This window comes from Anolis carolinensis, chromosome 5, assembly GCF_035594765.1.
Source record: "Anolis carolinensis isolate JA03-04 chromosome 5, rAnoCar3.1.pri, whole genome shotgun sequence".
NCBI classification, from domain to species: Eukaryota; Metazoa; Chordata; class Lepidosauria; order Squamata; family Dactyloidae; genus Anolis; species Anolis carolinensis.
Genome location: NC_085845.1, coordinates 201365818 through 201389106, shown reverse-complemented (window position 1 = coordinate 201389106; position 23289 = coordinate 201365818). Strand labels below are relative to the sequence as shown.

The 23289-nt window shown below is 39.7% G+C and overlaps 1 protein-coding gene across 4 annotated transcripts in view; it reads right to left on the bottom strand.

Annotated features, from left to right (window-relative positions):
* tmem209 (transmembrane protein 209) overlaps positions 1–23289 on the bottom strand; it is a 32926-nt gene that overhangs the window by 8187 nt on the left and 1450 nt on the right. For 2 of the 4 annotated variants that reach the window (XM_062983350.1, XM_062983351.1), the window contains exons 2-13: positions 21368–21460; positions 20865–21016; positions 16516–16574; positions 14805–14936; positions 13451–13689; positions 9950–10157; positions 7983–8158; positions 6050–6121; positions 3346–3442; positions 2945–3070; positions 1498–1595; positions 413–527 (exon numbers count right to left, since the gene is read on the bottom strand). In XM_062983350.1, the coding sequence (XP_062839420.1) occupies positions 413–527; positions 1498–1595; positions 2945–3070; positions 3346–3442; positions 6050–6121; positions 7983–8158; positions 9950–10157; positions 13451–13689; positions 14805–14936; positions 16516–16574; positions 20865–21016; positions 21368–21370 (1477 nt within the window). In that variant the 5' untranslated portion in view covers positions 21371–21460. The remainder of the gene's footprint in view (positions 1–412; positions 528–1497; positions 1596–2944; positions 3071–3345; positions 3443–6049; positions 6122–7982; positions 8159–9949; positions 10158–13450; positions 13690–14804; positions 14937–16515; positions 16575–20864; positions 21017–21367; positions 21461–23289) is intronic. The other 2 variants (XM_062983352.1, XM_062983353.1) reach the window with 1 other exon arrangement.

The following is a 23289-nucleotide window of genomic DNA, read 5'->3' as shown; positions in this document are numbered from 1 at the left end:
TAATCCAGCATGTCTATCTTGTTTGCTGTGTCATACAATAAAATAATAATAATAATACACATCATCCGAAAATACATCACACAGTCCTAGACACTTGGGAAGTGTCTGCTGTAGACTCATCTTGTTGTGTTTCTAATAATAATAATAATAATAATAATAATAATAATAATAATAATAATAATAATAATAACAACAATAATAATAATCCAGCATGTCTATCTTGTTTGCTGTGTCATAATAATAATAATAATAATAATAATAATAATAATGATAATAATAATAATAATGATAATAAATGGGTTTTGGAAGGGGGTAGGAAAGTCCTTTGTATAGACACTGCAGGACACGAAACCAACCGCTAGCTGCTACTACTGCCGTGCATCTAATAGAAATGGTGAACTATTTTCATTACCTGGTTTATCAGGTGTCTGAATGAAGTGCTGAGAGGTGAACGTTTTGCCATCGGGGTATTTCGGGTGAGGAGGCAGCCGGGCATCCAGGTATGTGCAGAAGACGTGCATAAGGATCTGAAGGGAGAGAAAGAGCTCCGCTCTGTGGCCAAAGACTATACAGAAGTGAACTCAAGCCTAGTATCCTATACAAGGAAGGGATACATACCCTTGTTTCTCTGAAAATAAACCTTAACTGGAAAAGAAGAAATAGCCTGATGCTCGTAATGCAAGCCCTACCCCAAATATATTCCCCAGTTAAGATCGTCAGAGAGATGCATTTTACCAATAGTATGTCCGCTGCAACACATGTCAGACATACTGAATTATAAAATAATTAGCTGTGCCCGGCCACGCGTTGCTGTGGCGAAGTCTGGTGGTATGGGAAATAAAGTATTGAGGAATTGATGGTAGTTAAGGTAAAGGGTAAAGGTTTTCCCCTGACATTAAGTCCAGTCGTGTCTGACTCTAGGGGTTGGTGCTCATCTTGAGTCTACACTGCCATATAATCCAGTTGAAATCAGATAATCTGTATTTTATAGGCAGTGTGGAAGAGGCCTGATTGAAGTGGCCCTGGGCTGAGCGGGTTGCTAGGAGACCAAGTAGGTGGAGCTTAGCCTTCTAACTGACAGCAGACCAAGTGGGTGGAGCTTAGCCTTCTAACTGGCAGCAATTGGATAAAAACAATTATTCCTCTCCCTCTAATTAGGACTTTATATTTCTTTTCTTTTTGTTGTATGAACGTAGAGGCATGGATGAGGGGTTGTGCTGCCAAGTTTAGTGTTTCTGGGATGTGTAGTTTTGTTGTTTTGTCCTAGGCCGAAATTTCATTACCCTTTTATATATATAGATAATATTCATACCTTTTAAAATATAAATACATAATAATATTGACATAATATTATAATCAGGCATGGGCAAACTTTAGCGCTCCAGGTCTTCTGGACTTCAACTCCCACAATTCCAAAGTCTGCCCATGCCTTCTATGGGTTCTGTGGTGGGGGGGGGGGGGGGGCTTACGCAAATCCAGACAGCATTCAAAACTTACGGCTGAATCCGTTGGCAAATCGGTATCCCATTTGCGGGCTTTGAAGTCTCCGCCTCGATTCCACCTGAAGGAACTCATGCACCCGCCTTGAGAGAGCTCTGCGGAGTGGATTGGATGGAAGAACAGATTATGTTATGGTGGGGACAAAGGAAGGCCACAAAGGAAGCAAACCACTGTATTTATTACAAGTCCTGTAGCTGTATTGCAAGTTATCTGAAATATTATAATCTCCTATATACTGTATATACTCGAAGACCCCTTTTTTTGAGCTGAAAAAGCCACTTCACCAAGGGAATGTTTTGAAAAGGGAAAGACGCCCTTGCAAGTCAGGAAGAAGAAATATATATATCCATTAATCTTATAAAAGCATTTTCCCTGAAATATTTGTTAAACTCTCCTACAGATATATAGGCATTAACCCTCTGCATGCACTTGCAATCCCTATGTACTTCTATATCTGTATCTATCTATATACATTAATTTTATATATGAATTTTCCCCTCTAATGTTTGCAGGTCCTTGCAAATCCTATGTACATATAGATCAATGTACCTGTATATATGTATCCATATACAGTAGAGTCTCACTTATCCAACACTAGTGTATCCAACCTTCTGGATTATCCAACGCATTTTTGTAGTCAATGTTTTCAATACATTGTGATGTTTTGGTGCTAAATTCTTAAATACAGTAATTACTACATAGCATCACTGCGTATTGAACTACTTTTTCTGTCAAATTTGTTGTATAACATGATGTTTTGGTGCTTAACTTGTAAAATCATAACCTAATTTGATGTTTAATAGACTTTTCCTTAATCTCTCCTTATTATCCAACATATTCACTTATCCAACGTTCTGCCGGCCCATTTACGTTGGATAAGCGAGACTCTACTGTATATACATTATTTAACCTACTGATGCCTCAATTAATGTAATTTTATTGGTATCTATTTTTATTTTGAAATTCACCAGTAGCTGCTTCATTTCCCACCCTCGGCTTATACTTGGGTCAATACGTTATCCCAGTTTTTTTGTGGTAAAATTATGTGCCTTGGCTTATATTCAGGTCGGCTTATACTCGAGTATATTCAGTAAGCTTCCCTTGGCATTGAGATCTACAGGGAACCCAGTCACTTTTAGACTGTGCATTTTATAATATTAGTATCAGTGTTTTAATCTTTGCCCTATGATTTTCCAATACAGGACGAGTGAAAGACATCCAACTTACAGACAACTTACAGAACGTGGACGAGGCAACAGGAAGTGGGAGGAAAGCTGCCTCCCAGAAAGAAGGGAAATTCACTCTGGAAAGGGTTATTATTTCTAATTTGGCAAATGCAAATTAGGTGCTTTTGTTGGGAAATGCTGAGCCCAAAGGAGTTTGTCTCTATCCCAAGAGATCCTGCACAAAAACACAGTCCTCCCCTGTAAAGATAATGGTTTACCTTTGATCCTTTCCACCAAATATTCCTGGTTGGGAGTAAGGTCCAGATACTGGACGATGGTATTCAAGGTCGGGATCAGAGGGGCTTTCACCAGAGCGGCTTGCTTCAGGCTGCTGATGCTGGCATCTGCAAAAACGGCGGACCAGGATAGAAATGCAAGGCTGCTTTTTGTCATAAACACCCTCCATCCTGCAAATCTGTCAAAAGTGTTAACTCAGGTCACAACCACCTGATTCCTATCTATGTCTACCTAGCAAAGATAGACACCAAGGGTATATCAATGCCTGCAATGATGCAGTTATGTAGTATGTGCCCAGTTTTGGCCACTTGGGTGGTTTTTCTTTTGTTGCAGTCATCAGCAAGATGGCATGGGCCAACTCTTTTGAGTGTTGCACTCCTACCTCCAATCTGCAGCTCTGGGCATCCCATCCTTCGCAGCTGGGTGCTCACAGACTCAATCTCTTGCACAAGAGGCACTAAAATTGTCTCATTAATCCACTAAAAGGCAGGGGGAAAGGGGAGAAAAACAAACAAAGCACACAGGTGTTTTGAACAGATGCGACAAGTTTCCGAACAGGAGGTAAGGCATATAACTCACAACCTCCAATCACCTCTAATATGACAGAGAAGAAATAATACAGAGTAAGAGTCATTAGAGCTCTACCATTTTTCCCGAAGTAGAGAGTGAATTCAAATTTAGCATCATTAAGAGGAATTGCTACTGTATTAATACTGCATTGCAGATGTTCTAAGGGAAAAGGGACTTTCTATAGCTTTGGCACATTGACAAATGAACAATGTTGTTGAAGGAAACGTCACTGGACGCTTTCTTAGAATAATGGAAAGCATTTATGTTTTTATAGATTTAATCTGAATTGTTTTTTTAATATATATATTTTTTATTGAGGTTTTATATTGAATAGCTCACAGAAAAAACCAAAAAAGAGGCAAAAATACAGTATTTTGTTTACATCGAAAGTGGAAGAACATTTGCTTGTATAAGAGATAGAAAGGAAAAGAAGAGAAATAGAAAGGTATAGAAAAGAAGAGAAAAGAAAAAGAAAAAAAACAACTGTTGACTTCCATCTTGCTTTTGATGGTTCTTAAGTTCATTTGGCATTAATATCTTATTGTAATATGGCTGAATTGTTTTTAACACTAATGATGTTTAATACTGTTTTAATATTTGTATATTTCAAATCGTATGCTGATGTTTTTATGTTAAGCCACTTTGAGTCTCCTGCTGGAGAGATAAAAGCGGGTAATAATAATAATAATTTATAAAAATAATAATAATAATAATAAATCAATACATATCTGAGGGAAAAGGGAAGATTTTATGTACAGATTTGGAGGCATAAAAAGTTAGGATTCTCACTTGTCAATGTTTATTTATTTATTTATTTATTTACATCACTTTTACCCCGCCTTTCTCTCCAAGGAGACTCAAAGCGGCTTACAGTAAACAGGCAAAAATTCAATGCCTAAAAACTATGTAAAAACAACAATTCATATAAAACAATCTACAAAACAACAGTTCATATAAAACAAGTACCATTACAAAATAAAATCACATTATATAAAATTTTAAGAATGTCCAAGATTAAAATCCATTCATCCAGAATCCTCGATTCTTCGTACAGGTCATGTAAAGTCCATGTTCTTATTCATTAAAAGCTTGTGTGCACAGCCATGTCTTTAAGGCTTTCCTGAAGCCTAGGAGAGTTGGTATCTGCCGTATGTTGCTGGGGAGGGTGTTCCACAGCCGAGGAGCCACCACCGAGGAGGCCCTGTCCCTCGTTCCCACCAGCCTTACCTGCGAGGCTGGTGGGACCGAGAGCAGGGCCTCCCCCAATGATCTAAGAGTTCTAGCTGGCTCATAGGGGGAGATACGTTCGGACAGGTAAGATGGGCCAGAACCATTTAGGGCTTTGTAGGTCAAAACCAGCACTTTGAATTGGGCTCGGTAGCATATCGGCAGCCAGTGGAGCTGGCTCAGCATGGGAGTAGTACGCTCCCTGTAAGCCGCTCCTGTTATTAGTCTGGCTGCCGCCCGTTGTACTAGTTGGAGCTTCCGAGCCGTCTTCAAAGGCAGCCCCATGTAGAGCGCGTTGCAGTAGTCCAAACGAGCTGTAACCAGAGCGTGGACCACCGTGGCCAAGTCAGACCTCCCAAGGAACGGGCGCAGCTGGCGCACAAGGCGGAGTTGTGCAAAGGCTCCCCTGGCCACCGCCGAGACCTGGGGCTCCAGGCTCAGCGATGAGTCCAGGAGAAGAACCCCCAGACTGCGAACCTGTGTCTTCAAGGGGAGTGCGACCCCATCCAACACAGGCTGTAACCCTATTCCCTGTTCAGCCCTGCGACCGAGCAGGAGGACCTCTGTCTTGTCTGGATTCAGTTTCAATTTGTTAGCCCTCATCCAGTCCGACACAGCGGCCAGACACCGGTTCAGGACCTGAACAGCCTCCTTAGTGACAGGTGGGAAGGAGTGACAGAGCTGGACATCATCTGCATACAGATGACACCTCACCCCGAAACTCCGGATGATCTCTCCCAGCGGCTTCATGTATATGTTAAACAACATAGGGGACAGTACTGACCCCTGCGGGACCCCACAAGTCAATGGTTGTGGGGCCGAGCAGGTGTCCCCCAATGACACCATCTGGGAACGACCCTCCAGGAAGGACCGGAGCCACTGAAGAACAGTACCCCCGAGACCCATCCCAGCAAGGCGCCCCAGAAGGATACCGTGATCGACGGTATCGAAGGCCGCTGAGAGGTCCAGCAGAACCAGCAGGGACACACTCCCCCTGTCCAGTTCCCAGCGTAGATCATCGACTAAGGCGACCAAGGCTGTCTCGGTACCATGTCCCGGCCTGAAGCCAGACTGCGCTGGATCCAATGTTGAAAGAAACATAAGTAAACAGTTTCCTGCATATAAAATGGAATTGTGGGAGTTGAAGTCCAAAACGCCTGGAAGGAAGGCCAAAGTTGGCCCATGCCTGACTTAGAGAATCAACAAGTGTCTTCTTCCCCCCTTTTTGACCATGTTTACAGAGCCAAGCTTCCAGTTATACAAATTATACGATTCACCCCAGGACTTACGTTGCGGAATTTGGCCGTCCAGGTGTCCATGTGGTCAAGCAGCTGCCGGCTCATGGAGACTCGAGCCCAAACCTGGACCACAAAAAGAAAAAAAAGAAAAAAAAAAGGATGGGTCAAAAATACTACATAACATTACTGTGTATTGAACTGCTTTTCCTGTCAATTTGTTGTAAAACATGATGTTTTGGTGCTTAATTTGTAAAATCATAATGTAATTTTATGTTTAATAGGCTTTTTTCCTTAATCCCTCCTTATTATCCAACATTTTCGCTTATCCAATGTTCTGCCAGCCCATTTATGTTGGATAAGTGAGATTCTACTGTATACCGTTATAATAGTGTATAATAATAATAATACAGTAGAGTCTCACTTATCCAAGCTAAACGGGCCAGCAGAAGCTTGGATAAGCGAGTATCTTGGATAATAAGGAGGGATTAAGGAAAAGCCTATTAAACATCAAATTAGGTTATGATTTTACAAATTAAGCACCAACACTTCATGTTATACAACAAATTTGACAGAAAAAGTAGTTTAATACACAGTAATGTTATGTTGTAATTACTGTATTTACGAATTTAGCACCAAAATATCACGATGTATTGAAAACATTGACTACAAAAATGGCTTGGATTATCCAGAGGCTTGGATAAGCAAGGCTTGGATAAGTGAGACTCTACTGTAATTATATTGTATTACATTATAATATTATTAATATTATATGCATATACAATATATTAAATAATTAGTATAGCATCATATGATTATTACTTCCGGTTTGCTAGTAAAACTGAATTACTGTGTCACTAATGGATGCATGTCTAAAAAGTGTATTACCAACATGAAACATTATATATTATAATATAAAAATATAATATATATTGTATGAGTTTTATAAGGGATTTGCTTAGCCCAGGCATGGGCAAACTTCAGCCCTCCTGGTGTTTTGGACTTCAACCTACCGGTTTTTAGGAATTGCAGGAGTTGAAGTTCAAAACATCTGGAGGGAAGGCCAAAGTTGGCCCATGCCTGCCCTAACAAAAACAAATGCAGAAGGCTGGCTGTATTTCAAAATATGTGTATATAACAGGAGTGGAAATCCCATCTTAGCTGGGATAGTCAGTAATGAGGAACGCTGGGAGTTGCAGCCCAAGAACATCCGAGGAGTCGTGCGATTCCTTCTATTCTAGTTAGGAGTAGAATAAAAAGGCTCCAGAGACACTGAATGTTGTGGTTCAGTCTGATGATGAAGAGGGATTTGGGTTTATGCAGGCTGACCAAAGCAATGCTGAAGAGAGAAATCTCGAAGGCTCTGATGGAGGAAATGTTGAAGGCTCTGGCTCTGAATTGTCAGAGAGGCCACAGGCTAGTGAGGAAACAGAAACTAATGATAAGGGTGGCCTTTCACAGGGTTTAGGACATCAACAAGTTCCAGGTGTTTCGGGCAGCGAGTCAGAGGAATCTTTCTTACATAGAGATACAAGGTTAAGATTAAAGGTTCATCGTCCCAGACGTTCCCTTAGAATAGCTGGCAAATATGTGGGAATTCAAGGGCAGAGAAATGCCTTTTTTTTTGCTTGTAAACATGGGTAAATACAGGAGAAACAGAAAGTGATTTCAGACCAAGCAACGATTTTTGAAAGCACATCTCCTGCCTTGTCTAAGCTCATGGAAAAAGATTGTTTATGTTCGTGCCTGCAAACTGTGTTTTGGATTTTACTTTGAAGTTCATGGTGCCTTGTATTTTAGGACTAATTTCCTATATCAGAGACTTGGAATTATATCCTGCAAATTGCTTTTACTTTATTCAGACTTTGCTATCTTTTATCAATAAACTGTTTAAACCTAGCCTGCTGTGGTGGAGTGCAAGGCAAACCAGCGCTGAGGTGCAACACTGAAATCATTGCTGTTGTACCCCCTCCAATAAGCAGCTCACCTCTTCTGCCGCCTGCTTGGAGCTGAGGTCGGCCTCGTCCTTGTGGGCCGAAGGGGCCTGGGAGCGGCAGGCCGGCTGGTACTGGAACTTCCGCAGCATCTGCGCGCAGTCGGCCATGGAGCGGCTGTAGCTCCAAAAGCTCGGGCTGCTGGACGGGGAACTGGAGTCGGAGCTCCCTGCGAAGGGTGGGATCGGAAAAGATGCAAAAGTGAGGATGGCAGGACTTGAAGGAGACCAGTAAAGAATCAAACACTATCCATCCCAAAAAGAAAATGAAGGGAAAGTAACATTTCTAGATGTCCTAGACATCTGCAAACCAAATCAACAATTGATCCCCCACAGTATACACACAGTGATAAATACCTACATGAAAACTTTATCGTGTCAGAAGCGAACCAAGGGTGTAGTTGTAATGTATTTAAAAACACAAATAAAGTTTAAAAACTTGGCACTATACTGAATGTTCTTTGACCAGTAGCTGGCAACTTGGAGTGCCTCTGGTGTTGCTATAAGAAGGTCCTCCACTGTTCATGTGGCAGAACTCAGACCACATTGCAGTAGGTGGTCTGTGGTTTGCTCTTCTCCATGCTCGCATGTTGTAGCTCATTTCCTAAGATTGGCTCTGCATCTGGTGGTGCCAGAGCACAGTCTGTTCAGCGCCTTCCAGGTCGCTGAGTCTTCTGTGTGTCCAGGAGGGAGTCTCTCATTCGGTATCAGCCATGGATTGAGGTTCCGGGTTTTAGCCTGCCACTTTTGGACTCTTGCTTGCTGAGGTGTTCCTGCGAGTATCTCTGTAGATCTTAGAAAACTATTTCTGGATTTAAGGTGTTGGCATGCTGACTGATACCCAAACTGAGGATGGGCTGGAGATGTCACTGCCTTGGTCCTTTCATTGCTGGCTGCTACTTCCCGGCGGATGTCAGGTGGTGCAATACCAACTAAACAGTATAATTTCTCCAGTGGTGTGGGGTATAGATATCCTGTGATGATGTGGCATGTCTCATTGAGAGCCACATCCACTGTTTTAACCTGGTGAGATGTATTCCACACTGGGCATGCGTATTCAGCAGCAGAGTGACAAAGGGCAGATGTCTTCACCCTGTCTGGTTGTGATCCCCAGGTTGTGCCAGTCATCTTTCGTATAATATTATTTCCAGCACCCACTTTTTGCTTGATAGTCAAGCAGTGCTTCTTGTAAGTCAGAGCATGGTCCAGAATGACTCTCAGGAATGTTGGTGTGCTGCAATACTCCAGTGGGATTCCTTCCCGGGTCATCCTCAGAGCTCAAGATGCTTGTCTGTTCTTAAGGTGAAAAGCACACGTCTGCATTTTAGATGGATTAGGAATCAGCTGGTTTTCCCTGTCATAGGCAGTAAGAGCACCTAAAGCTTCAGAGAGCTTGTGTTCAACCATTCCAAAGCTCCCTGCTTGAGCAGTGATTGCACAATCGTCAGCATAGATGAAACTCTCTGTCCCTTCTGGCAGTGGTGGATCACTTGTCTAAATTGATGGAGCAAGAACGCTCCCCTAGGGCAGGCTGTTCTTCTGTTTTCGCCATCTTCTCTGGCAGATAATATATAATGATATACTGTTTTATTATTGTATATGTGTATATTTCAAGTTGCGATGTTTTTGACTGTGAGCTGATTGTCATAGGGATGGAAAGAAGGATATAATAAATAAAATAAAATAATGTGTGCAAATCCAACTAGGGTGGCCTTTTGCAGCTGACAGATGGTAATTTTGTCAGCACTGCTTGTTTTCAAGTGCTGGCCAAGGTCTTTAGGCCGTCCATTCGCTGGTTTCAAAAGTAACAGCAAACTTTCCACTCTGAATGTGAAGGACAGGGAATCGTCCTTTACTGAGATGCCTGGCATTACAAAGGTGATGACTCTTCAGTAGTAGGAGCAAATTCCATCAACATCTTTTGCTCCTGCAAAAGGCAACAAGATTCAGGAGGGGCTTACCCAGCTGCACCCTGTGCTGCTTCTCTTCCTCGCTCCGAAGGAAGCTGTCCAGGGACTTGAGGTCCGTCATGTAGTCTTCCTTGCCGGCCGGGGAACTGTAGACGGTGGGCGAAGAGCGGTATCGCGATCTGGTCCCACTGGTGTCCATTGGCCCAATGCTGGTGGGGAAAGAGGGAGGAGTGCCCGGCGAGGGGCTGAAAGGCACGGCCTGTGTTGGAGGGCAGGGGGGGGGGGGAAAGAAATGGAAAACACAACTTACTAAGAGGATATAATAGGGTTATTTCAATCAGAATAAAAAGTGGATTGGATTATTTCTCCAATATACTTGTTGACAATGTGATGAGTCAACCTGGACACAGACTATTATTGGAGAACACAGAAATGTCAGACCACCCTAACAACCACCATGTCAAGCTACACAGAGAAGCCATTGAAATCCACAAACATGTGGACAATTTCAACAGAAAGAAGGAAACCATAAAAATGAACAAAATCTGGCTACCAGTATTTAAAAATTCTGAAATCAGGGCAGTAAATAAAGAGGAACACTCAAAAAGTAGAGGAGTTCCAGACAGAAATTAATCAGGGCCAGCTAATACTTCCCAACAAAGGATTCCCCCAGGCAGGAAGCAGTCAGTCCTTGAAGCTGCAGGGCTCTTCAATGCTAATCAAGCTGGCCAATTGCTACATTAACACTTGCCTCAAACAAACAAGAGTTCTTTCTCCCACCCTGATCATCATTCCACAGATATATATGTTAATGTGGGATTTGTGTATTGATAGTGTTTAAATGCAATTTGTGCCATGCTTATATTGCAACTGATTGCATCATCCAGATTGTACCATAATGTGGAAAGAGTTAATTGCCAAGAAGCTAGGATGACCTTGATGTATGGCTGGAACTAGGGAGTATCCAGACACAAGTGTTTGTGCATAAGGATTGCATCAGTTCAGTTGAGTTCTGTCTGCCTAGAGTTCGAGTCAAGTTCTGTTGGAGAACAGAACAGTCCTATGTTCGTCTGTCATCTGCAAGTCTGTTTGTGTTGATTATTGCTGCATACTGTAAAACTTTGTAAATAGTTTTACCAACGTCTCTGAGTGTCTCTTCGTTCTGCGTTCCACTGCTTCCATCCAACTACTGCTGCGCTGCAAATACTCTGACAATATAAACCCCACTTGTCTAGTTTTCAACAGACCTCACAACCTCTGAGGATGCCTGCCATAGATGTGGGCAAAACGTCAGGAGAGAATGTTTCTGGAACATTGCCATATAGCCCAGAAAACACACAACAACCCTGTGATTCCGGCTATGAAAGCCTTCGACAACACTGTTCACATTGTTTGCACTGTAACCCTAACTGTATATACTCGAGTATAAGCCTAGTTTTTCAGCCCTTTTTTCAAGACTGAGAAAACCCTCCTCGGCTTATACTCGGGTTAGGGTCCTGGTTGGCTTATATTTGGGTCAGCTTATACTCGAGAATATATGGTACATTTATTATTTTTCTCTATTATTACTGGTATTATTACATTTATTATTTTTCTCTATTATTGTTGCTACTATTACATTTATTTTACTCTATTTTTGTTATTATAATTAATACATTTATTATATCACTATGATATTATTATTATTATTATTATTATTATTATTATTATTGCATTTATTATTTTACGCTATTTATTACTACAGTAGAGTCTCACTTATCCAACACTCACTTATCCAACGTTCTGGATTATCCAACGCATTTTTGTAGTCAATGTTTTCAATACATCGTGATATTTTGGTGCTAAATTCGTAAATACATTAATTACTACATAGCATTACTGCGTATTGAACTACTTTTTCTGTCAAATTTGTTATATAACATGATGTTTTGGTGCTTAATTTGTAAAATCATAACCTAATTTGATGTTTAATAGGCTTTTCCTGAATCCCTCCTTATTATCCAACATATTCACTTATCCAACATTCTGCCGGCCCATTTATGTTGGATAAGTGAGACTCTACTGTACATGTATTATTTTCCTGCATTTATTATTATTATTACATGTATTATTTTACTCTATTATTATTAAAAGGATACATAAGCACATTTAAATTGAAGATGAGAATAATGATTTAATCAGAGTTGGACAGTCTTATCTTAAATTTGAGGTTGATGTAAATATTCAAAAACATTGAACCTACGGATGCCTCAATTAATGTCATTTTATTGGTATCTATTTTTATTTCTGAAATTTACCACCCTCGGCTTATACTGGAGTCAATGTTTTCCCAGTTTTTTAGTGGTAAAATTAGGTGCCTCGGCTTATATTCGGGTCGGCTTATACTCAAGTATAGACGGTACTTTAAATCGCTCCGAGTCCCCTCGGGAGATAGGGTGGGGTACAAATAAGTTGTTGTTGTTGTTGTCTTTCTATCTTTTCCTTCCTTTCTCCCACCCTCTTCCTTTCATTTCTCTTCCTTCCTCTTTTCTTACCTTCTTTCTATCCTCCACCCATCTTCTCCTTTCTTCCCTCTCATCCTCTTTTTTATTTTCCTTCCAGCTTCCCCGTCTTCCTTTTCTTCCCATCTTCCTATCAAGGGTAATCTGATGGTCTGGTATTCATTTCCATTGCTGGAAGATTTGGTGATCTAACACTTTTTTAATTTGAAAGACGGAATTCTAAGTAGATCAAGCATGGGCAAACTTGGGCCCTCCAGGTGTTTTGGACTTCAACTCCCACAATTCCTAACAGCCGGTAGGCTGTTAGGAATTTTGGGAGTTGGAGTCCAAAACACCTGGAGGGCCCAAGTTTGCCCAGGCCTGATGTAGATTTGCATGCAAGTGAGTTATTTATTATTTATTATTTACAGTATTTATATTCTGCCCTTCTCACCCCGAAGGGCAGATCACATTACACATACCCTGTTTCCCCGAAAATAAGACATCCCTGAAAAATAAGACCTAGTAGAAGTTTTGCTGAATTGCTAAATATAAGGCCTCCACCGAAAGTAAGACCTAGCAAAGTTTTTGTTTGGAAGCATGCCCAGCGCCTGCCAAACAAAACACCAGAGCATTCAGGATTGGTAAATGTACATACCAGTTGTACATGGAAATAATGGTAGTAAGAAGAAATTCTTGATAGGATTCAGTTTGTCTGGTTATGTTGGTTTGTGATGACAACTACTGTACAGTATATAATAAATGTTCATTTTTTTGTTAAACAATAAATGTGAATTCTTCTTCATGGAAAAATAAGACATCCCCTGAAAATAAGACCTAGAGCATCTTTGGGAACAAAAATTAATATAAGACACTGTCTTATTTTCAGGGAAACACGGTATAAGGCAAACATTCAATGCCTTAACATAGAACAGAGACAAAGACAAACACAGGCTCCGAGCTGGCCTCGAACTCATGACCTCTTGGTCAGAGTGATTTGTTGCAGCTGGCTGCTCACCAGCCTGCGTCACAGTTGTCCCCAAAGGAGAGATCTTAGTGAAAAGTGCCCAACCTTGCCGTAACTGCTTCCTGGGGAGTAAGTCAGAGCGTTGACGTAGTTAGTACTGCCTCCGGACAGGCCCTGGAGCTGTGGGCTGTATCCAGGCATGCAGCTGGTGGCAAACTTGGGGCTGGCGCTGGGGGAGCGGGAAGGGCTGTAGCTCAGGACACTCTGCCCCTGGACAGCAGGCGACGGCGGGGACGGCGGGGCCTTCTTGGGCGTCAGCTGGTGCGGCGGAGTGGTCTGCACCACTGGAAGAGATAGAAATCTTTTTGTAAGAAAGGGTGTAGGTGTCCTGTTTTGTCTTTCAAGAACAGCCTTAAAACACTGTGGTAAGTAAATGAAAACTACTTTACTTCAGCAAAACATAAAGTACAGCACACTCAGTGGAATAATGCAAAAGGAAGCAAGGAAGTCTTAGGGCAAACACAGTTCTTAGTCTCTGATTAAAGTCCCTTATTAAACAAAGTCTCTTAGTCTCTTATTAAAGAAAGGAGTCACTTATTTCTATCCTTCTCGAGTGCAGAGAAAGCTGACAGGAGATAATCAGCAATGGCTTGCAGCTGTTAGCGGGAGGGACTCAGGGCGGTTTCCAAAGTATAACAAAAATGGCAAACATACCATGCCACGAGCAAATAAACAACAGTCATAACAAAACATGAAATAAAATAAACTAAATATAACTTATAAACTTATAAACAACAGAACTTAAACCAAGGATAAGCTAAATTATTAGAAAAGGAAAAGCTAAATTATAAAAAAAAGAAATCAAAATCCAGTTTGTATACATTGTTGTTGAATACTGTTCTGAAGCATGGCCTGGAACTCTTGCCCACAAGATTGCGACTATACAGTAGAGTCTCACTTATCCAACATAAACGGGCCAGCAGAACGTTGGATAAGCAAATACATTGGATAACAAGAAGAGATTAAGGTGAAGCCTATTAAACACCAAATTAGGTTATGATTTTACAAATTAAGCAACAAAACATCATGTTATACAACAAATTTGGCAGAAAAAGTAGTTCAATGTGCAGTAAAGCTATGTAGTAATTACTGTATTTACGAATTTAGCACCAAAATATCACGATGTATTGAAAACATTGACTACAAAAATGCGTTGGATAATCCAGAACGTTGGATAAGCGAATGTTTGATAAGTGAGACTCTACTGTACATGGAATAATAATAATAAAGGAAGGAAACTATTCCCATTGTTCCTCATTAATGTTCACAAAATAAAGAATTCTTATCACCAAAGTGTCAGGTATTTCTATTGATATCTGTGTAGATGACACACCCTCTTTCGAGAACATTTGTTCCTTGAATCATAGGTGTTCTAAATGCCAGGAGAGAAGGCCCCTACCTGCATTTCGTAAACCCAGGAGGGTCTGCTGCCCAGGACTTATCACCAAGCTGGTGGGGGCCACGGTGTACTTGAAGTATCGCCAGAAATCAAATAAGGCATTGAGGCTGAACAGGGAGGCAAAGGCCAGCTCTGGAATAAAACAGGAAGAGAACAGCAGCCATTGGTACAGATTGTTCCTGCTAGTATATTCAGTTAGCATTACAACTGGCCTTCCACTTTTGTGTGTTTCACTTTCGCAGATTTGATTATATGTAACATGATTTTTGTTCCTGGGTTATTAAGCTCCTTAAAAAACTCCAGATCAAACATTCCTAATAGATATATTATATTATTAAAAGTGTATTAAACTGTAAAAAAACTTTCTTTTTGCGGGAGGGACATCTTGCAGCACATTTTGCTCTTGTTTTCCAATGAATATCTGATTGAGACTCAGCCAAAACGATCTTGTTTGTGGCAGCCACAAAAACGAAGTTTCTGGAGTAGAACAATTACTTTCAAAGTAAGTACCACACAATTAAATAAGAAATGACACTTTCAAACCAGGAACAGAAAATTTTTCAATTTTTGTTACACAGTGTTATTCATGAATTTGATGCATATTCTCCCTCTAGAAATCTCTAAGTCCTTCATTGTGACTAAATGTTCAACTTTTGGTGGAAGCTGACCATACAGTTGCACTGGATGAATCAGAGATTCCTAAACAAAGCACAGAGATTTTCCAGGTCTTTCTGATAGGATGCGATGGTCAGAAATTAATCACAGAGTTACACTGCAGGACCTAGGATTCCTAAACAAGGGTTTGCTCACATTAAAAAAACATAGGATGCTTTGCTCCATGTTATTTCCCACTTTTGGGGGTTCCTGTGAGTTAATCCAAGCACTGTAGTGAGCCAATTGCCGGTGTGGTTGATAACAAAGCATAAATAAGATTATATTTTAAAGGAAAACACAAGAAAATAACTTCAGAGGGAATGGAGAGAGTGTGTATCTCCATTCAACCATATCATCTAGTCTGGATGACAGATAGTTGATATGACGGCTTGTAAAAACATGCAGAAAACAAGATATATTGTGATATATCCTTGTATTTGCGGAACTGGTATCTGCAATTTGACTTATGTGTTTAAAATGCAATTTTTTATCCTGTATTTTTATTTTAATTAATATATTGTATTACTATTTTATCTTTTTATAGTGTGATTTGTATTATGTTGCCTATATTTTGTCCTGTGTTGTTTGGGCCTCTGCCCCATGTAAGCCGCCCCGAGTCCCCGCGGAGAGATGGTGGCGGGGTATAAATAAAGTTTTATTATTATTATTATTAAAAGGAATTTTCAGCACCCTCCAAGAAAATTCTGTGGCCTTCTTCAAATGGAAGCTGAGCATTGAATTACACTGGAGTGTGTAGCTATACCAAGGCAAGCATTCTGTCTAAAATAGATATTTCCTAAGTCCTAAAACACAATCCTATCTTCTACTTCTGCCTGAAATCATTAATTTCAATAGGATTTACTATTAATGCTTCTTGTATGCTTCCAAAAATGTATTCCTCCACGGATATGGAGGTTGCACTGTATCTTAAAACTCAGGAAAATTAAAGCCAGAGGCTACCTACTCATAAAAGCTATATAATTTTGGCAAATTTGGGTTTTTAAATTAGTCTTGAGTGTCTTGAGGCTCCAAAGTAGAACAAAATCAAGGTACTTACCAATATACCAGAGCGGCCAGCATGAAATGTTGTAATATGAACTGATTAGTTTTCCAGACCTAGAAAGAGGATGAAGCATCGGAAAATGGAAATATCACCTACTTCTCAGTCACTCACAATATACAGTCTGAATTATATCATGGGCAAACAATAATATCCTCAAGATGAACTTCATGATTCAGTTGAATGATTAACCCATGATCCCAGAGACATTTGCCTCTAAATCTGGTCTGTAAAAGGTAAGTCTTCCACCCTGCACTCTCTTTGCATCCATTCAATGCTCATCAATCCTACCGGAACAGTGCTTTTATGCAGAAGCAACACCTTGCCGCTCTATTTATGAAGCACTAAGGAATTTGTGGAAACTCTCCCTATAATCCATGCTGACTTTGAGTAATCACAGCATTCCTTTCTAAGTGATTGCAGATTGTCTCCTTCGTGATCTCCAGAGGCTTTCCTGGTTTTGATGTCAGGTTGGTTGGACGGTAATTGTATGGGTCCTCTTTTTATCCCTCTTCTTGAAGATCGAGACAATTACTTTTGACATGGAAGTTATGTTTCTATCTATATATATATATATATATATATATATATATATATAAAAGAGTGATGGTATCAGGGCAGCGGACCAAACAACAAAACTACAGGCCCCCCAACCTCGAAATTTGACAACACAACCCATCATTCATGGCTCTAGGTTGATACAACAAAAAGAAAAGAAAAATGAAGTCCTAATTACAGAGAGAGGAATAATAGTTTTTATCCAATTGCTGCCAGTTTGAAGGCTAAGCTCTGCCCACTTGGTCTCCTAGCAACCTACTCAGCCCAGGGGACAGGCACAGTTAGGCCTCACTTAGGCCTCTTCCACAGATTATCAGATTTTAACTGGATTATATGGCAGTGTAGACTCAAGGCCCTTCCACACAGCTATATAACCCATTTAGAATCTTATATTATCTGCTTTGAACTGGATTATCTTGAGTCCACACTGCCATATAATCCACTTCAGTGTGCATACTAAACATAAAGACAACCATACAACAGACATTCAATACCAGCACTACCTCAACAATTTCTCACCAACACCACCAGACAACGCCACAGCAATGCGTGGCCGGGCACAGCTAGTGAATATATATACTAGCTTTGCCCGACCACGCGTTGCTGTGGCTTATGGGAATCATTTGTTGGCCAGGTGGAATAACAGTGAATAGCCTTGTAGCCTCAAAGCCTGGTCGTTTTCTGGAGTAGCTGGAGTAGCACCCTCAATCAAAGAGCCGCTTTGAAGCCTGGCGCTCCTTCCTTTGCATATAATCCAGTTCAAATCAGATAATCTGTATTTTATAGGCAGTGTGGAAGAGGCCTGATTGAAGCGGCCCTGGGCACCATTAAATGGCTGAGTGGATTGCGAGGAGACAAAGTGAGCAGAGCTTAGCCTTCTAACTGGCAGCAATGGGGAAAAACAATTATTCCTCTCCCTCTAATTAGGACTTTATTTTTCTTGTTTTTTTGATGTCTAAACACAGCGGGGATGACCATGTCTTTTGTGGCCAAGTTTCGTGGGTTTTGGGTGTTTAGTTTTGCTGTTTACTGTAAGTTAGAAACGGTCAGAACATTTATATATATATAAGATATATCATAAGTCTGGAAATAAACTGACATCTTCAATTCATTGGCAAAACCAATATATTTGGGTTCACAATTGAGGAACAATTCATGCACGGGAGGGCAACTAACATGTTCAAGGGTCTGGAGAACAAGCCCTATGAGGAGCGGCTTAAAGAGCTGGGCATGTTTAGCCTGCAGAAGAGAAGGCTGAGAGGAGACATGATGAGGGCCATGAGTCAAGATGTGAGGGGAAGTCTTGGGGAAGAGGGAGCTATATAGTATAATCATATTATACTATACTAATAATATAATATACTAGCTGTGCCCGGCCACGCGTTGCTGTGGCAAAGTATGGTGGTATGGGAAATAAAGTATTGAGGAATTGGTGGTAGTTAAGGTAAAGGGTCCCCTGGGCTGAGTGGGTTGCTAGGAGACCAAGTGAGCGGAGCTTAGCCTTCTAACTGGCAGCAATTGGATAAAAACCAATTATTCCTCTCCCTCTAATTAGGACTTTATTTTTCTTTTCTTTTTGTTGTATCAACCTAGAGGCATGGATGAGGGGTTGTGCTGTCAATTTTCGAGGTTGTGGGGTGTTTACTTTTGTTGTTTTGTCCGCTGCTGTGATGCCATCACTCTTTTATAGATTGTATATGTATATAATATTAATATTATAATATAATACAATATAATAATAATACACTATTATAATGGTATATTTATATTACATGTAATATTACTAATAATATTACAATATAGTGTTATAGTACAGTATAGTAATATAATGCTTACATTGTGCTATATGAATAATATAATATACTAGCTGTGCCTGGCCACGCGTTGCTGTGTCTGAGTCTGGTGGTGTTGGTCAGTCTACATTAGGTTGTATTTATGCTGTGACCTCCACCCTTCTTTATACTCACATTAGTAGTAGTATTTGAAGTCTGTTACCTTCTTCAATTTTTGTGTTGATTGATAATTGCTTGAGATCCCTGTTGTCTTTGGTTTGTTGTTAATTGTAATGTCTGATTCTGCTGAGTGCGGTTTATATTTTTATTGTGGTACAATAGTCTTTTTTTTTGTTTTGCCTGTGTAGGTGTTTATTATTGTTGTTGTAGTGGTCATGAAAGTTGGATAAGTTAGATGCTACTGTATTGTTTTTTGGAGGCCCAGTTTAGCACTGACTGGCCTCTCAGCCTCAGTGCCTGGCTGTTTCTTGCCTGTGATGGTGTTGATTCTTATTGTTGTTGTCATTGTTATTATTGTAATTGTTTTTTTGGAGGCCAAGTGTGAATGTAGGGATTGGGGAGGTGGATGAGTTGTGTTGTCAAATTTTGTATTTGTTATAGTCACAATGCGTTGTTGTAAGTATTGTGGGTCCGGATTGTGGTTTTGTGGTGTGGTTGTGTTGTTACAACTGAGAGGCAAGGCTTTTGTGTTGTGTTGTCAAGTTTTGTATTTCTGGGGCGTTTAGTTGTATGCCAAGTTTTGTATTTCTGGGGCGTTTAGTTGTGTTGTTATAGTCACTATGCATTGTTGTGAGTTTTGTGGGTCCGGATTGTGGTTTTGTGGTGTGGTTGTGTTGTTACAATCGGGAGGGAATGCTTTTGTGTTGTGTTGCCAAGTTTCGTATTTTTGGGGCGTTTAGTTGTGTTGTTATAGTCACTATGCATTGTTGTGAGTTTTGTGGGTCCGGATTGTGGTTTTGTGTTGTGGTTGTGTTCTTACAACTGGGAGGCAAGGCTTTTGCGTTGTGTTGTCAAATTTTGTATTTCTGGGGCGTTTAGTTGTGTTATAGTCATGATGCGTTGTTGTGAGTTTTGTGGGTACAGATTGTGGTTTTGTGGTGTGGTTGTGTTGTTACAACCAGGAGAAAAGGTTTTGTGTTGTGTTGTCAAGTTTTGTATTTCTGGGGCGTTTAGTTGTGTGCCAAGTTTCGTATTTCTGGGGCGTTTAGTTGTGTTGTTATAGTCACGATGCATTGTTGTGAGTTTTGTGGGTCCGGATTGTGGTTTTGTGGTGTGGTTGTGTTGTTACAACCGGGAGGCAAGGCTTTTGCGTTGTGTTATTAAGTTTTATATTTCTGGGGCGTTTAGTTGTGTGCCAAGTTTCGTATTTCTGGGGCGTTTAGTTGTGTTGTTATAGTCACGATGCGTTGTTGTGAGTGTTATGGGTCTGGATTGTGGTTTTGTGGTGTGGTTGTGTTGTTACAACCTGGAGGGAAGGCTTTTGCGTTGTGTTGCCAAGTTTCGTATTTCTGGGGCGTTTAGTTGTGTTGTTATAGTCACGATGCGTTGTTGTGAGTTTTGTGGGTCCTGTGTGGTTTTGTGGTGTGGTTGTGTTGTTACAACTGGAAGGCAAGGCTTTTGCATTGTGTTGCCAAGTTTTGTATTTCTGGGGCGTTTAGTTGTGTTGTTATCGCATGATGCGTTGTTGTGAGTTTTGTGGGTCTGGATTGTGGTTTTGTGGTGTGGTTGTGTTGTTGTAACCTGGAGGCAAGCCTTTTGCATTGTGTTGCCAAATTTCGTATTTCTGGGATGTTTAGTTTTGTTGTTATAGTCACTGCGCAAACAACTTTATCATTTTATATATATAGATTGTATGTACATATGACTTGCAAGCCACCCTGAGTCCCCTTCAGGGTGAGAAGGGCAGGATATAAATGTTGCTAATAATAAATAAATAAAGTAAAATCATAGTACTACAACTGTGTAATGTGAAAAGGCCCATAACATTCTACTTACATTTCGGTGTAAATCATGCCAGCGACTGAGAGGTTGAGGAGCCCCCAGGCCAAGACCACCCGCCTCTCCTCCGTCTCTTTCCGCATCTTAATGGTTCTGTCAATAAGGGAAACCGGTGGGCTTTGCTCCCGCTGCATGGTTGGATAGATGTTCTGGGGGGAGAGAGGAAGACATCTGATATTTATAATATAATATATTGTACATACATATAATATTGATAATATTATAATGTAATACAATATTATACTAATAATACAATATAATAATATTAATTATATATTATATATTAAATGTAATATTACTAATAATATTACCATATAATGCTATAGTACAATATAGTAATTTAATGCTTATATTGTGCTATGCTAATAATATATTGTATGTACATTCGGGGTGAGAAGAGTGGGATATAAATGTAGTAAATAAATAATAAATAATATTTTATTTATTTTATGAATTTTTATTCATATGATAGGTTAACCACCAGCTGCAATAAAGCTTACCATCTAGAAAGGTTGGCAGTTCAAAGCCCAGGTCGGGGGGAGAGCACCCAACCTTCAGCCCAGCTCACTGCCCACCGAGCAGATCAAAAACAGCTGTGAGTAGATAAATAGGTACCGCTTAATGTGGGTAGGTGTTTTAATGGCACCATAAGGAAATACCAGAAAAATGCCGGTGATCATAAAAAAGGAGGAAGTGTGGAACAAGGCTCTTTGACATAGAGGATAGAGCAACAGCACCCTCCTCCCCGGCCGGAATCGAGCACAACCTCCAGGACGCCGAAGATGGGAAATACCTATATACCTCTATCTCTACTGTTGTTTGACCTGTCTGTGTCTAATGGCATTGAATGTTTGCCGTATATGTGTTCTGTGATCTGCCCTGAGTCCCCTTCGTGGTGAGAAGGGCGGAATATAAATACTGTAAATAATCAAATCCCCTTCTCGCGGATTTGAACCAGTAACCTTCAGGTCAGCAGTTCAGCCGGCACAAAGATTTAACCCATGGTGCCACCACGATCATGCACATACCTATACAAAATGCATTTTTAATTTATTTGGATTAGAGAATATAATAACAGGAATAACAGATACATATTATATGTATTACATTATATTATGTTATAAAATTTAATATAATATATTACAGTAGAGTCTCACTTATCCAACACTCGATTATCCAACATTCTGGATTATCCAACGCATTTTTGTAGTCAATGTTTTCAATACATCGTGATATTTTAGTGCTAAAGTCATAAATACAGTAATTACTACATAGCATTACTGCGTACTGAACTACTTTTTCTGTCAAATTTGTTGTATAACATGATGTTTTGGTGCTTAATTTGTAAAATCATAACCTAATTTGATGTCTAATAGCCTTTTCCTTAATCCCTCCTTATTATCCAACATATTCGCTTATCCAACGTTCTGCTGGCCCGTTTATGTTGGATAAGTGAGACTCTACTGTACATAATATAATACATAAAATTTAATTACATGACTATAATTTAACATATTACATTATATCATTTAATAGAGAGAGACTAGTGTGCATGTACATATATATAATTTATATTATGTGTACTTTTAATATACCTGGATACCTTTTAAAGAATACAAATAATATGAATACTATAATTCATTTTTATTTATATATATCCCGCTTTATCTCTCCATACGGAGACTCACAGCAGGTCACAGTCAAAAACATTACAACTTAAAATACATAAATATACAATAATAAAATAGTACTTCATTATATAGGATTATATATTACCAGTAGTAGTTATATATATTAGTATTACTATATTACAATATTATTATGTATTATTATATTGTATTATCAGTAGAGTCTCACTTATCCAAGCCTCGCTTATCCAAGCCTCTGGATAATCCAAGCCATTTTTGTAGTCTCACTTATCCAAGCTAAACGGGCCAGCAGAAGCTTGGATAAGTGAGACTCTACTGTACTTATAAAACAATATAATAATACATAATAATATTGATAATATAGTAATACTAATACAGTAGAGTCTCACTTATCCAACATAAACGGGCCGCCAGAACGTTGGATAAGCAAATATGTTGGATAATAAGAAGTGATTAAGGAAAAGCCTATTAAACAAATCTGACAGAAAAAGTAGTTCAATACGCAGTAATGCTATGTAGTAATTACTGTATTTACGAATTTAGCATCAAAATATCACGATATATTGAAAACATTGACTATAAAAATGGCTTGGATAATCCAGAAGCTTGGATAAGCAAGGCTTGGGTAAGTGAGACTCTACTGTATATTGTATTACATCATAATATTATTATTATCAATATTATATACATATACAATATATTATATCATTAGCCTAGCACAATATTAGTATTATATATCCCTACCTAATATGACTTTAAATGATTCTATTGCA